Below are 15,884 nucleotides of genomic sequence, written 5' to 3'. Positions count from 1 at the left end.
CTGAGTACTTAATTTAGTAAAACTTATTATTTACTTATTTTTAAACAAAAATATGTTGTTTTTAATGAGTAACAATATTTTTTTTAGACATATGACAGATATTAATGAAAATGGTATGCTTAACCAACCGTTTTATTTGGAATGAAAATGTAACCTATATTACATGGTATATATGAATCTGGCCGTCTCATAGGTCAATTTATATTTAAGGGTATGCTTTACTAAGCGTATGGATATTGATTTTAAAATGTCAGATTTATTGGGTTCGCATTTTTTAACAAAAACACACACTCTTTTATTATTCATTTTTAAAGCTTTGTTGTTTTTTTTCACTGTAAAAAATATTGAGTTCGTAAGTATACGTATACACCATGGAAAATGGAAAATACAAACGAAACTTGAAAAAAACATACATCACATTGGCGAACTGAATCTCCTAATGTTAAATTTACTTCAATTTTGTTCATATCATCATGAACACATTCTGAGGCGTTTCAAATGCATTTTCGTATAACTGATTGCGATTTGTTTTTGCAATGTTTCAATCTAGAAAATTGCTTAGTTTTGTGTTCATCTGGCATTGTCTTCATACCGTGACCGGTGAAAAAACATATTTTGACCCACATAAAATCACGACAATGGTCGCTGTCCTTGAGTGACTCCTTTTCTGTAAAATACTGACACCCCCCCCCCCCTCCCCCCACACACACCCCAAATAATAACAGTCACCCAACGATCGTTACTGTAAATAGGTATTTAACCCCACCGAACAGAACCGACTATGTTGGTCATTTAAGACGTGTGCTCTTAAGTCTTAGTAATACAGGTGGTAATGCTGCAGCTATTGCTGTTGATACTACCACTACTGCTTCTGCTATTGCCACTGTCAACACAACCGCCACAACACCACCGTCACCACCACCACAACCACCACCACCACCGATGATGATGATGATGATGATGATGATGATGATGATGATGATGATGATGATGATGATGATACCCCTAAAACTACTGCCGCTCCTGCTGAATTGTTGTTGTTGCTGTTGCCACTTCTACAACAACAGCTACTACTATTCCTTCTACTTACTATCATATAACTACTACTGATGCTGCTAATCTCGCGTAAATCAACTATATGTTGCTGTGAATGAAGGAACTAAGCTTGTTGTATCAATGCGAAGGCCCTTCATTTATCTATTTATAATGAGCGCAAATTACAATGAACCCTTAAAGGGACTGTACACCAGATTCGCACCAAAAGTTTTTTTTCTGTAACGAATCTCAGGACAATTATCTAATGGAATATGTCACGATTTGATATCATAAATGTAAAAAAAGTACCAAAATGTAAAAAAAAAATGTGTCGGAGACCGGGTTCGAACCCGTGTCGCCAAAATTGCAGTCTAGCGTCGTATCCACTGAGCTACGACGGCTTACTCTATTAATTACACAATTAAGCTTTACACGTACCTCGGTAATATCACGTGATTACACAGACTAGCCAATCACGCATAAGGAATGAATTTTACCTGGTAGACATACCCAGTAATCTTTTTAATGGAAACATACGAAATAACTGCTAAACTTAAATAAATTGTAAACTATGTGGTACTTCTGTTAGTAAGTTTCAATGCATTGTACACATCGATGCCAAGTTTATGTCAGTGTTCGACAATTTTTTTTTTTCGCTATTTTATCATACGGAGTACAGCCCCTTTAAGCAGATTTTCGACATCCACAGATAAACGACTCCCCGGTATCATTTTATTCAATATACATGAGCCATAACATTTTGATAAGTTTGTCTGGGGTTCGTGATTCTATTTGGGTCAAAATACATCCTCACGCCAGCCAAATCCTAATAGCCTCTTATATAACAATACCGTAATCAAGTTGTTAAATTAAACGAATTGATTACGGTATTGTTCTATAAGAGGCTATTAGGATTTGGCCGGCGTGAGGAAAATATTTAGCTGTTGGGGAACTAAGAAATATAGTTAGTACATTTGTACATGATGTTTTCAATCTTTAAACATATAATAATTCAAGAGTGTGGTTTAGATAGTTAAATATTGTTATCAAATAGATTGTTCATAAACAATATCAAAGATGTAATGCTTAGCTTAGTTAATTAATAATTATACTTTTTACTAGTTAAGAAAATCAATACTTAATAATAAACTATTATTAATTTTTTTGTTTTATTTTTGACAAGTGTCGTAATAAACAAAATGAGTGAAGCGTTAAACCTAAGAAACATGCACTATAGAAAGATTTTTCCGAAAAATGAACAAAATTATTGCTCCCCTGAATTTCATGCTGGTCGTAATGGCCATTAAATGAAATGAATTAGCTGTTACAGCAGATAACTGATAAAAAATACATGGAGAACCAAGTCAGCCCTTTAACCCTTAGCACAAAACCACTGTATGGAACATAATGCATACGCTGCTAAAATCCAGGCATATGCTGGCATACAGGGGTTTCCTTCTTAATCAAAAATTGGATAGGATTTCTTGGCATGAATTGGTAATATAGAGCTTAATATTGAGTGTTCTATTTTCAATGCCGGTTGGTATACAAACGCCTGCATGACGGTTCCCAAAGGCTATGCTCACGAAAAGGAGAAAGAGTATGCTACATTCACATGAATATGTTACAATTTCATTTGCGTTTTTCTGCGTTTTCTTTAATTAAAATCTCAGCAAATGACCACATTGACTGGTGATGTCATTAATAAACTCGGCTTAGCCCTTGCTCACTGTTTTAATTGGTCTCCATTTCTTTCCAATCTCGTGCTTCAAACACTATGCCGTATAGTATGTCATTTTATTCCGACAATGTTTACTTGGCAGTTAATAAATTTGTAATAACAGTTGTAATTTGTCAAAAAGACAAAAAAAAAACAGTGGCGTTGAGACGCCTCGAACAGCCTTAAAGGAACGTTAACGGAGTACACCATATCATTAATTTAACATTTAAATACTATTTGCATGTATGTTGTACTTCTAAAGGTTATAATAACTCGACTTGAAAACCATCAGTCTTGAAATGTTCAGGTTATACTAACGTACCGGGCTATGATCCTGATATAGATCGAGGAGTACAATGTTCATGTGACAATACTTATTACTAACGTGCACGTGATACTGCACAGTTTTGATAAATTGAATTCATTTAAAGGGTCTATTAAAGGGACTATTTTCCAGACCATTATAAGATACGAATTAAAGAAATTCATGACGATTTCAAAGATGTTATGTTTTAGTATATATATATGATGTCAGTATTATTATCAATGCAATTAAACTCGTTTCAAGGAAATTAGAAAAGTTATTGTATGTTTTTACACGTCAACGATTCTCTACGAGAATGCTGAACCTACACGCAGATAGTAGGACGGATCTGATAGGTTGTCCCTTTTACTGCCTCTAATATACGTCATACAAGGACGTTAGTACTGTAGTTTTAATAATAATAATAATAATAATAATAATAATAATAATAATAATAATAATAATAATAATAATAATAATAATATTTAATCCACACAATAGGATTGCATGTGTTCAATGAATATAACAACGGTGTTGCATACGTGATTTGAAAAGCTCATCAATGAACAACAAACACTTCATATATACGGATAGTTCAATAAAATGTTTCCTTAGATTAAGTCGGAAACTAATTGACAATTTAACGTTGACTCCGATCATGCATTTGTTAAACATGGATACATTTTACTTTCTCAGCTTGGTGTTTTCGGCCATTGTCATTAAAGGTAAGAATTATCTCTTAACAGTTCCTGTATTGCTGCAAGTTTCTTTGCAAGCCAAATTCTTATATATTTTCCTCACAAAAACCTATAAATCATTATGAAAATATGAAAAATGTTTGCCCGTCCGGAGTATCTGCTCGCATTAAATAAACATGTATAGTTTTCATGAAACAATAATAAAAAAACGAACAAAAAAAAAACCCGTAACGTATAGATATAATTACATTCGGCGCGCGATCGGGGAAAAGTTGTCGCTGTAGCCTTATCATACTATAATAAAAAAAAATCATACATGTAGTATAATATAGTACAAATAATGCCATAAATGTGTTCATTCATCGAGAAGCCCCATTGGGGTAGTTCCAATAAATGATGCTTTATTATAATGTAGATACATCGTCGGATACCCCCGATATACAGTACGCTATGCTTTGTTGTATGAAGTGTAACGGAAGAAAGTACCGTGGTTGCCGACGATGTGTAGATAGAGCATCATGAATAGCTTATAATTATAGAGTATAAATTCTGGATCATATTATGGTTGTCCCCAATTATCACCCGGACAGGTGCGTGTGAGCGGTGTTACGAGTGCACCACGCTGCGGGATGGGAAGGTGTGTGGCGACATGTTCATAGCTTCCACCGCCCACAACCTCAACATGTCCACTCCCGCCGACTGCCTTACGTGCGGCAAGATAGCCTTTTTTCTAGGCAGGGTGAAAGGTATGTGGTTGTCAGAAAAATACGTATATAGATATGCCGTCTAGTCAAGGAATTGTGCATTAAATATTCAAGATCGTGGCTTTAATGAAACATATCATCGCCATCTATACATTCAGTTGAATTTGATAAGATACAGCAAAGAGAAAAAAGAATATAATACAATTATACAAGTGAACACACATTCTATGAAGTTACAAAACATGTTAAAACAAATACCATTATCTTACGTTTTATAACAATCGTGTCACGATTTTGAAGCAGGGCTAATAAATGTATTATTTGTGATATATGGACGTTGACAGAAACATTATGTTGTCTGTGGTGACTTGTTTTAAGTGGTAGCGCGGATCTGTGAGCGGCAGTGGCAGGCGACGGCCTGCGACCACAGCCCGGCTACAAACAACCGGAGATCCCCCAACGAGTGCTACTGCAACTCAGATCTCTGCAACACTTCCGGCCGCCTGGTTGCCTCCACGGGGACGTTCGCAATTCATATTATTTTCGGATTTGCCTACTTGAAGTTCCTTTACTGATGATATATGACCAGTAATCTATTTCACCACACGTCCGTTCTCATTATTTTCACAATCGGGAAGACAGTGGTCGTATATTTCAACGCTAAAAATACACGGATTTAAAGACATTTTATTTTATTTTTCTCTTCATCACAATAGTTACAAATTACTTATCAAAGCGCTGGAAAAAACTTGAGGTATTTACTGCATTGACACAAGTGATCATACATTTGAATGAAAGGCCGGTATTCTATGTTCACGATTTCCGCATCCGTATTCTGCACATGTTTTACACATCATTATTTCAAAACGGACGCCGTGTGAATGCGGATTGGATGCGTGTGGCAGGATCCGGACATATGGAATAGATTAAACGGTAATTAACCTGTTTATTTTTCCATATGCTGATAGTGTGCCCATGGAATACCGACGTTTATGGTCATGCTTTTCATTTCAGGCAAAAAAAACACAAATATTTTCCCGCTATGAGTTCATTCTCGTCATAGAAGCTAAAGCATGTCAGAATTATATTGAGTTGTATGTTATGTATGTTATTATACATTGTACTTAGAAACGTTTTCCTTTGAATACAAAAAAACAACACTTTAATACCTTGACATTCAATTCTCACTGGATCGTATGAACAAATTGATTGGTTATTTCTACTGATAATCGATATACAATTGATCCATTGTTAATAAACATTGATAACTTCAGGGTTGTTTTCCTTTTTGATGAAAATAAATAAAAAAAAAGCTCTTGGAAATGAGATCAGATTTTCAAGCTTTGGGCGTCAAAAGAAAGACCAACATAATTTTAATGTTTTTTTCAACTGATATATTAGCTTCGATGTCCTTTTTTAGATGTAAAACATTATAAACAGAAAATAATATCGTTTTCACGCGACCGGGGATTAAACGAATGCGAGGTACCGCATTCAAAGCGAACACTCAGCGTCCATTGTCGTATGATGCTGTAAAACGTTAGAAACGATATTGATCAACTCGACTGCGCTATTACCATTGAGGACATTAGTAAAACTATAAAAGTGATGTCCCGTTACAAGTCATGTGACTACGATAATAATGTAGCGGACTTTTTCATAGATGCGAATGATTTTATTTCACCATATTTATGTACTATCTTTAAATAATTATATATATGACAATTGTGTTTACCCTAAATCTTGGTCTAAGGGAGCTATTGTCCCAATATTCAAGAAGGGGGATAAATCGGATCCTGCTAATTACAGAGGTATTACATTAGTTAATGTTACTTCTAAAATATTTTCTTTAATTTGGAGGAATAGAATAAAAAGTTGGTGTGAACTGAACAATAAGTTTAGTGATTGCCAGTTTGGTTTTCGTGATAAGCATTCTACAGCTGATTTTCCTAGTGAAGCGTGAAGAGTGAAGACATGGAATGTTTTTCTCCGGGGAATATTAGTGATTTAAATTAAATAAAACTGGATTATTAAACTTATTTGGACAGCAGTGTATTGTGTAAACATCAGGCTTCATGTCAGATAACGAAAAAAAGAAAAACAAAAAATCTAACAAGAGGAAAAAGAGTGAAAAGAGAAAGGCGAGTAATTCACTATCGAGTAGCCATCTTGAAAACAGTGACCATGCCGCTTCGGGTAACACGTGCATAAATTTTGATCCGGATTTCGCCAATAATTCACAAGCGTATGTAACAAGTGTTATGAATTCCAATCAATCACCAGTGCTTAACTATGGACAACCATTTCAATATGGATTCAACCCTCAGTCACCGGGTGTATTCACGGCGTCAACACCACAGAGTAACGCCCCACCCCCATGGGCTCTAGAAATTATGTCGGACATTAAATCAATTAAAACAGTTATACCTAAAATTGACCAAATTGAACAGGCCCTAGGAAGTATCAAATTAAAGTTGTCGGCTTTTGATGAGAGAATGAGTTCGGTGGAAAGGAAAGTCAACGACATTGAAAAGGCATGCAGCTTCGTAAGTGAAGAAAATGACTCACGAAAAACAGAGGTAAATTCAATTCAAAAACAAGTGAAACAAATAGACACATTTTGTAAAAATGCCGATTCGGCGATACATTCATTTCAACAGGAAGCAGAAAGGGCCAAAGAGGAACTCTTAGACATGAAAGCGCGGTCGATGCGAGACAACCTTTTATTTTACGGGGTATCTGAATGTGCCCCTGAGAATAATGAGAACTGTGAGGAGCTCATCAAGGCTCATCAATAAAGATGAAATTACAGCTTGAAACAGAGGGTATGATTTTCGACCGTGCTCATCGACTCGGGGCGAAGGCAGCTGGTAAGACTCGTCCCATTGTGGTTAAATTCCACAACTACAAATCAAGAGAGGCCGTTAGGTTAAAATCCCTCGAACCGCCCATCAAAGATGCCCTGAAGAGCTCCGGCCATGGCATCGGAGTGCAATCCCTACAGGAGTACCGTGACGCTCGGAAGGCATTCTACCCTATCGTGAAGGACGCCGAAGAACATGGAAACACCGCCCGTATCACCGGAAATAAACTCTATATAAATAGAAAATTAACAAAAAAGTTTGTAAACGGCAAACTCTGTGAACATAAAACCAATAGTGCATAGGACAGTCAAGAGGAGCCAGAATTAAGAATTATATCATGGAACATTAATGGTCTTTCGAGAAAATTTTTAGACACTGACTTTTTAGACATTGTTAATAAGTATGATGTTATATTTTTATCAGAAACTTGGATTTCTAAACACACCTGTTTAAATCTAAATATTAAAGATTATTTTTGTGAGCATTTAAATGGAAATAAGTCATACAACACAAAGAAAGGCCGTTTTAGCGGTGGCCTATCAATTTATTATCACCAATCATTAAGCAAGTATTTTGAAATTGCAGAAAAAAACCAACATGGTATAATTTGGATAAAGATAAGTAAAAATTTATTTAATTTTGAAGAAGATGTATATATTTGCAACACATACATTCCTCCAAGTAACTCTAATATACTAAGTAATGATCAATTTGATTTTTTCGAAGAAATAGAAGTTGGTTTTGAAAAGTATTCTCAACTTGGTAAATGTTTTGTTGTAGGGGATCTTAATAGCAGAAGCTCTAATGTTATAGATTACCTTACATTTGACAGGTATATTGACAATGATAATCAGCTGTCAGATTATGTTCACATTTCACCACGTGATTCAAAAGATCACGTGCTAGATACACACGGTAAACGCCTGATCGAGTTATGTCAGTCCACATCTTATATTATTGGTAATGGTCGGCTGCACAGCGATCACGGTGTTGGCGAATATACATTTCATTCAATGAATGGATCAAGCGTAGTTGATTATTTAATACTTAAGCCTCAGGATATCATACATGTCTCGGACTTTCAAATACTTGATCCAAACGAATTTTCCGATCATTCAGGGATCGTTTTCTCTTTTAATAAGCGGATTGAGAAAAATAATACCAATGATAATATTATTAATAATAATGATAATAAAATCAAATGGAATCAATCAAAAAATGAGGAACTTAAAAGAAATTTGTTACTAAAAAGTGATCAATTGTCTTTACTAGTAGAACAATTAAACACTAATATAAATATTGACGGTATAACGAATTCGTTCATACAGATAATTCAAGATTCGTCATCGTGTATGTCTGCCAAAGAACAAAATAATATAACTACAAGAAAATCACATCCAAACAAAAAGCCGTGGTTTAATGCAGAATGTTTTAATGCTAGAGCTCATTTTAAAAAGGCTAGAAATAAATTTGTTCGTAATAAAAGATGTGCTAACTTACGGCATGAATACATTGAAGCAAAGCATTGCTACAATAGGTTGAAAAGAAAACATAAGACTAAATTTAATATAAAAGAAAAAGAAATTTTGGCAAACCTGAGTAAATCAAAACCCAAGGAATTTTGGAATAAAATTAAATGCGTCAGACTTATATGACCATTTCAAAACATTATATAGTACTTCAGACTATAATGAAAACCAAGAATTAAGAACAAACATTAGCGATGAGTATCTTGACAAAGAAATAACATTGGCAGAAATTAAAGTATCTGTTTTTTTCCCAAAACAATAATAAAAGTAGCGGTTTGGATGGAATAGTCGCGGAAATTTATAAAACTATATTTACAGATATATCACAATTTCTATCGAAACTATTCAATCGCATCTTTTCTATAGGAGAATACCCCAGATCCTTTGGGGATGGTATAATAGTACCTGTTTTTAAGGGGGGAAATGTAGACGAACCAAAGAATTATAGAGGAATAACTCTCATTAATATTCTTTCGAAAATATATATATTCTCAAATATTACTTAATAGACTAACAACGTGGAGTAGTATTAATAATAAAATTATCGAAAATCAATTTGGATTTCAAAAAGGAAAGTCTACGATTGATTGTGTGTATATTTTACATTCAATTATAGCAAAAACACTTTCCTCAAAGATGAAACTGTATTGTTGTTTTGTTGACTATGAGAAGTGTTTTGATAAAATCACAAGATCACATCTATTCTATAAGTTAATAACTAACGTGTGTTTGTGCGCAACATCTCTGTGCGCAAACCAGACCATAGTCTTTCGCAAAGCAGTTCATTACGATTTGTCAATGGGATGCGGCCGCTGTCAAAAGCTTGCGTCAAAGCCGACTCGAGCCGACAACCAAAAGATGTGACAGACTCATCTGGTCTTTGAGCCAAATTGAAAAACTCCTTCATAGATAAAGACTTTTGAGAATGTTTATACAGTGGATTTCTTTGTTTCTGAATAATACTGAAACTGCTGTTCAAATGAATGGTTTTCTGTCAAATTTCTTTAAAATTGGGAGAGGGTGTAGACAGGGAGACCCGATAAGCCCTTATATTTTTATTTTGTGTGCTGAAATTTTATCAATAAAAATAAGAAATTGTAAATCTATCAAGGGCATTTCAGTGAACGGTGTTGAATACAAAATATCTCAATTTGCAGATGATACATCTCTGTTACTTGATGGATCAGATTTATCATTGAATGCTACCTTAAAATTATTACATGATTTTTCTTTATATTCTGGCTTGAAAATTAACTTTGATAAGACACATTTAATATGGATTGGTTCCCTAAAATATAGCACAAGGTCAATTAAAACAAAATATAAATTGATCTGGGGAGCTACACAGTTTAAATTATTAGGTTTGATTTTTGATGTAGATCTTAGAAAAATGATAGAATTAAATTTTACTAGCAAACTAGAAAAGGTGAAGATATGTATCAGTTATTGGAAAAGATAACTCCAATTGGAAAGATCACTGTTGTAAAATCATTGTTATTACCCATTTTTACACATCTTTTTATGTCATTGCCAAACCCTAGTACACATGTGTTCAATAAAATCATAAATATGTTCTATGATTTCATTTGGGATGGACCCCATAAGATAAAAAAACTCTGTTTTAGTAAAAGAGTACAGTAATGGAGGTCTAAAAATGATAGATGTCGTAGCATATTGTAATAGCTTAAAACTCTCTTGGCTTAGAAAATTTGTGAATAGTGAAGGAAAATGTTATGTGTTAATGAACTCATTGTTTGATGTCTGTAAAGTATTTAATACAGGAAAATTGTTTGCTGAAAGTATAATAAAGAAATTAAAAAATGATTTTTGGATTGATGTACTAAACATATTTAATAGCTACATTGATAAATTATCCACTGATACTGTTGAGAATATACTAGATACACCTTTGTTTTACAACCATCATTTGAAGATTGTTAATAAAGGTATTTTTGTCAAAAGTCTTTATAATAGAGGAATACGTTTTATTAAAGATATTGTTGATGATACAGGCAAATTTGTAACAAAGAGATACTTAGAGAATTGTACAGGGACAAATATAAATTTCATATTGTTTGAAGGTTTAATTAGAGTTGTTAAGAACTACATTAAAACATGTAAAATAACATTTAGTAATAATGATAGAACTCAAAACCCATCAATGTCATGTTATGTTAAGGATATTTTGCTTGAAACCAAAGGAAGTAAAAAAGTTTATAATGAATTGATAAAAAATAAGGATACTCCAACATGTCAGGCTAAATGGGACATTGTTTTCCAGGATGTAAATTGGAAAAAGATCTACGGATTGGTATTTAGTATTACAAGAGATACATATATTCAATGGTTTCAAACAAGAATCATACATATGATTTTAGCTACAAACTCACTTTTGTTTAAAATGAATATTGTTAATGATAGATTATGTACATTTTGTTTGTCTGAAGAGGAAACCTTGATTCATATATTCTGGAATTGTGAGATTATTCAAACCTTAATAAACTGTGTTAAAGAGTTTTTTATCAGCCATAAATGTTTTTTTCCCATTAAATTGCCAGACATTTTTGTTGAGAACCACTTGTAAAAAATCAATTAGATATAATATACTTAGTTATGAAATTAAAAAATACATATATCTCTGTAAAAGGAGAAAAATAAGACCATCCTTTATTGGTTTAAAGAGTAGTTTAAAATTTGCTTGGAATATTTATGAAAAATCAAATATTAATGAAACAGAACTTAAAAATTGGTCAGTTGTAAAATTGTTTATCTAGACCACATACGTTTTAAAAACAGTAAAAACTTATATACACTGTACAAGAACATAGTGTTTATATTTTCTTTACTTTTTTCACCTCTTTGCTTTGTTTATATATATATAGATATATGTTTATGTGTGTGTATGTGTATGTATGTGTGTGTATATATATGTATGTATATGTGTATATGTATATGTATATATGTGTTTGTGGATGTATGTGTATGTGTATGTATATGTATGTATATATATATATATATATATATATATATATATATATATATATATATATATATATATATATATATATATATATGTATGTATATATATATATATATATATATATATATATATATATATATATATATATATATATATATATATATATATATATATATATATATATATATACTTAGATGTGTGTTCACCCTTTTAGTTATGTCATACTTGTTTTAACATCTGAAATAGAAATAAAAAGACAAGGATGTATATAATAATTCAAATTATAGATGATGTTTTGTTTAAGATGGTATCATTATTGATATAACTAAAATTTAATACACTAGTATGTATAAAATTCCCTATCTTTATGAAATGTGTTGTGAGGTATGTTCCTGTGGTGTGCCCCGAACCACGCATACCATAAATGTACGGGGACAATAAAAGGTAACACAAAAAAAAAATAAAAAAAAAATAAAATAAAATAAGTTAATAACTGAAAATATAAGCACCCGTTTCGTAAAGGCCATCAAGGCGATGTATAGTGCCGTCAAGGCATGTGTACGATATAAAACAAACCTATCTCCATTCTTTACATCAAATATCGGCGTAAAACAGGGAGACCCCAGTTCAAGTTTGATGTTTTTATTCTTCGTTAACGATATTTTATCAAATATTAATCATAATATAGAAGGAATTTGCACCATAAACGATATCAAATTATATCTGCTTTTATTTGCCGATGACGCTGTTATTTTTGCTCAAACTCCTCAGGCCCTACAATCAATGCTTGATGATTTACAAGTCTACTGTGGAATATGGGATCTCAAAGTTAATACATTAAAAACTAAAATTATGATATTCGAAAGAGGCAGAAAATCTAACTTTATCTTTAACATGAATAATACAAATCTAGAAATTGTTGAATCATTTAAATACTTGGGTATAACCTTGTTCAAGAATGGAAACTGGAATAGGACACAGAAACACATTGCACAACATTCCCTTTATGCCTTACATAATTTATTTATCGTTTATAATCAACTAGACATTAACATCAAAGAAAAAACTAATCTTTTTGACAGTCTCATTGGGTCAATTCTTAATTATGGTTCAGAAATCATTGGATTCCATCCAGCAAAAAACATTGAACTAATTCACTGCAAATTCATGAGAAAAGTTTTAAACGTCAGGAAAAGTACGAATCTCACCGCCTTATATGGTGAACTAGGAAGGCACCCAATGATAACTGAACGAAAAATAAGAATGCTTAAGTATTGGATACGAATTTTAAAATCTAATAATACATCATTAATTAAAAATACATATATTACATATAGAATGTTAAAAAATGACGTTGACAACAATAATACATACAGTGGAATGAATTGGGCATATCAAATAAAGAAAATATTAGATGAAATTGGAATGTCAGAAATATGGTTAAATCAAGATATACAACCGATTTCGATCAAAATAATACGACAAAGAATGATTGATATTTATAAACAGTCGTGGAATACAGATATTAATGATTCAAACAGACTAGAAACATATCGCTGGTATAAAAATGAACTCAAGCAAGAAAAATATCTAGATAGTATACACATAAATAAATATAGAATTGCCCTTACAAAATTTCGAGTTTCCTCACATGACCTATTAATCGAAACGGGAAGACATCATAACATCCCAAGAACAGATAGAATATGTACCTTTTGTAATATGAATACCATCGAAAATGAATATCATTTTCTTTTCTACGAAAACAATTCTTTAAACCATACTTTTGCCATTGGCCATCAAAACAAAAATTTATTACCCTTTTGTCCTCAGACAACGGAAAAACTATGCACTGTGTTAGTAAATATCTATATCATGCATTTTTGTTACGATCAGAACCTAATTATGTTGAGAATTGATATGATATATAGTATACTTCTCTATTGACTATGTCTTTGCTCTTCACGATGATTTGTTTCATATGATTTATTTCATATGTTTTGCATTTTGGCTATAGATGATATGTCATTTAATGCTGAATAAATATTATGTTATGTTATGTTATGTTATGATGCCATTTTTCTTTTACACGCTATTATCCAAAATGTATTAAACAACAAGTCAAAATTTTGGTGTGTATTTATTGATTACCAGAGAGCCTTTGATACGATAAATAGAGATACGTTATGAATCAAGTTAATTCAAACAGGAATTAGCTGTAAAATGACCAACATGATCAACTGTAGTTATAATGACGTACAGTCATGTGTTAAACTAGGGTCTGCTGGCGATTTGGAATTTTCCCAATTTTTCGATGTAACAGTCGGTTTAAAACAAGGAGAACCTCTTTCTCCTCTTGTATTTATATTGTTTATAAATGATATCTTTGAGAATTTAAATTTTCAAGCATTTACTACTAAGGATTTAGAACTTTTATCAATGTATATGATTTTATTCGCTGATGATATTGTATTATTTACCACAAATCCAGCAAGTTTACAAGCCCAGATGGATGCTATTTACCATTATTCTGTTAAATGGGGTTTAAAAATCAATGTAAATAAAACTAAAATTTGTGTTTTTGAAAAACGGAAGCAAGCCAGAAATGTACAATTCTATATTAACAATGAATTGGTAAATATAGTAGATAACTTTACTTATTTAGGTGTTAACTTTCATTATACAGGCAATATGTCACATGCAGTAAAAATGCTAAATGATCAAGCTCTAAAGGCGTACCATATTCTCTAGTCATTGTTTGACAAAGTTCATCTGGATGTTAAAACCAAATTGTCTTTGTTTGACGCTATGGTTGTTCCAATTTTACTGTACGGTTCAGAGGTATGGGGGGTATATAACTTTACACATTAGATTTCTTAAGTATGTTTTAGGTGTAAAGCAACAAACCCCTAACGCTGCTGTATATGGTGAGCTTGAAAGATTCCCTTTATCCATTTTATTCAAGGAACGATCTGTTAAATTTTGGTTAAAAGTAAAGAAAAATGTAAATTCACCAATACATATGGTATATAATGATTTGAATGCTAATATAAATAATTCTTCTTGGGCAAAGAGAATAAATTCCATTATTGATCATCTTGGTTTTATGGATGTAAGACTAAACTTCGATGTAAACATAAATTATCTTCCTCTACTTAAATGTAGAATTCGTGATCAGTTTATTCAAGAATGGAATGCTTCTATAAATAGTATGCCAAACCTTTCATTGTAATATAAACTTAAAGAAAACTTTTCTTTTGAAAATTATCTTGTACAAATTAAAAATGATAGACTAAGAAAATATATGACGTGTTTTAGATTATCAGCACATAATCTTGAAATTGAAACTGGTAGATATATTGGTACTGCCAGAGCTGACAGAAAATGTAAATGTTGTTCTTCAAATATGATAGAAGACGAGTATCATTTTATGTTATGTTGTACACTTTACAATAGATTGAGACAAACTTACTTAGGCAACACCTCCTGGCCTTCTATAAATATGTTAAAATCTGTTTTACTAAACAAATAAACTAGTAAGTTGGTTAATACTGTAAGATTTATCAACTTTGCAATGGAATTAAGAAAATCTACCCTGGAACCGTAACTGTTTCTAAAATTTACTGAAATAATTAAGTATAAATCAATTGGTTTATTATTATTATGTTGTTGTTTTTTTGTTTGTTTTTTTTGCTTTATGTTTTTGTGTCTTTTTTTGTATTATGATCTGTACTGTTCTACCGAATCTTTGTGTGTTTCTATTTGTGTATATTATCACCATGACTATGTGTTTAATGGCAATAGGCATTGTGTATGCCGATCTTTGCCAATAAACTTTGAACTTGAACTCTAAATAAAGGCAAAACTTTTGCATATTTAAGTTCATTTCGGAATAAAAGTTATGTACCATGTTAGACATTTAAGTATTTGATGCAAAACCTATGCCAATTATGTTAAAGCTCAGATTTATGGGGACTAAACATATGGTTGGTATTGACAATATACATATGTTGGGATGCAAGAGGTTATTGAATGTTCAACAAAATGCTT

At 32.1% G+C, this 15,884-nt stretch overlaps 1 protein-coding gene across 2 annotated transcripts; it reads left to right on the top strand.

The window, feature by feature from the left end:
• Nucleotides 1-3,695: 3,695 nt before the first annotated feature.
• On the top strand, nt 3,696-15,138 carry LOC128244658 (uncharacterized). 2 transcript variants are annotated; one of them, XR_008262963.1, is made up of 4 exons: nt 3,696-3,784; nt 4,348-4,503; nt 4,840-5,394; nt 14,726-15,138. XR_008262963.1 is itself a non-coding variant. In XM_052962680.1 (3 exons), the coding sequence occupies exons 1-3, from the start codon at nt 3,718-3,720 to the stop codon at nt 5,034-5,036; spliced, it is 420 nt and encodes a 139-aa protein (XP_052818640.1). In that variant the 5' UTR covers nt 3,696-3,717; the 3' UTR covers nt 5,037-5,734. The 2 variants fall into 2 exon arrangements, 1 of the variants encoding a protein (XP_052818640.1); XM_052962680.1 differs by lacking the exon at nt 14,726-15,138 and having other exon boundaries at nt 4,840-5,734.
• The last annotated feature ends 746 nt before the right edge of the window (nt 15,139-15,884 follow it).

The sequence above is a fragment of the Mya arenaria genome, chromosome 8 (genome assembly GCF_026914265.1).
Source record: "Mya arenaria isolate MELC-2E11 chromosome 8, ASM2691426v1".
In the NCBI taxonomy this organism is placed as follows: Eukaryota; Metazoa; Mollusca; class Bivalvia; order Myida; family Myidae; genus Mya; species Mya arenaria.
Note: the sequence above shows the minus strand (reverse complement) of the source record. Positions and strands in the feature narration are given on the sequence as shown.

Excerpts from the sequence above, each read along its gene's own strand:
- LOC128244658 (XM_052962680.1), top strand. The coding sequence starts at position 3,718 with ATGCATTTGTTAAACATGGATACATTTTACTTTCTCAGCTTGGTGTTT. Across the intron at positions 3,785-4,347 it reads TTCGGCCATTGTCATTAAAG|GTGCGTGTGAGCGGTGTTAC; the intron begins GTAAGAATTATC and ends TCACCCGGACAG. Across the intron at positions 4,504-4,839 it reads TTTTCTAGGCAGGGTGAAAG|TGGTAGCGCGGATCTGTGAG; the intron begins GTATGTGGTTGT and ends ACTTGTTTTAAG.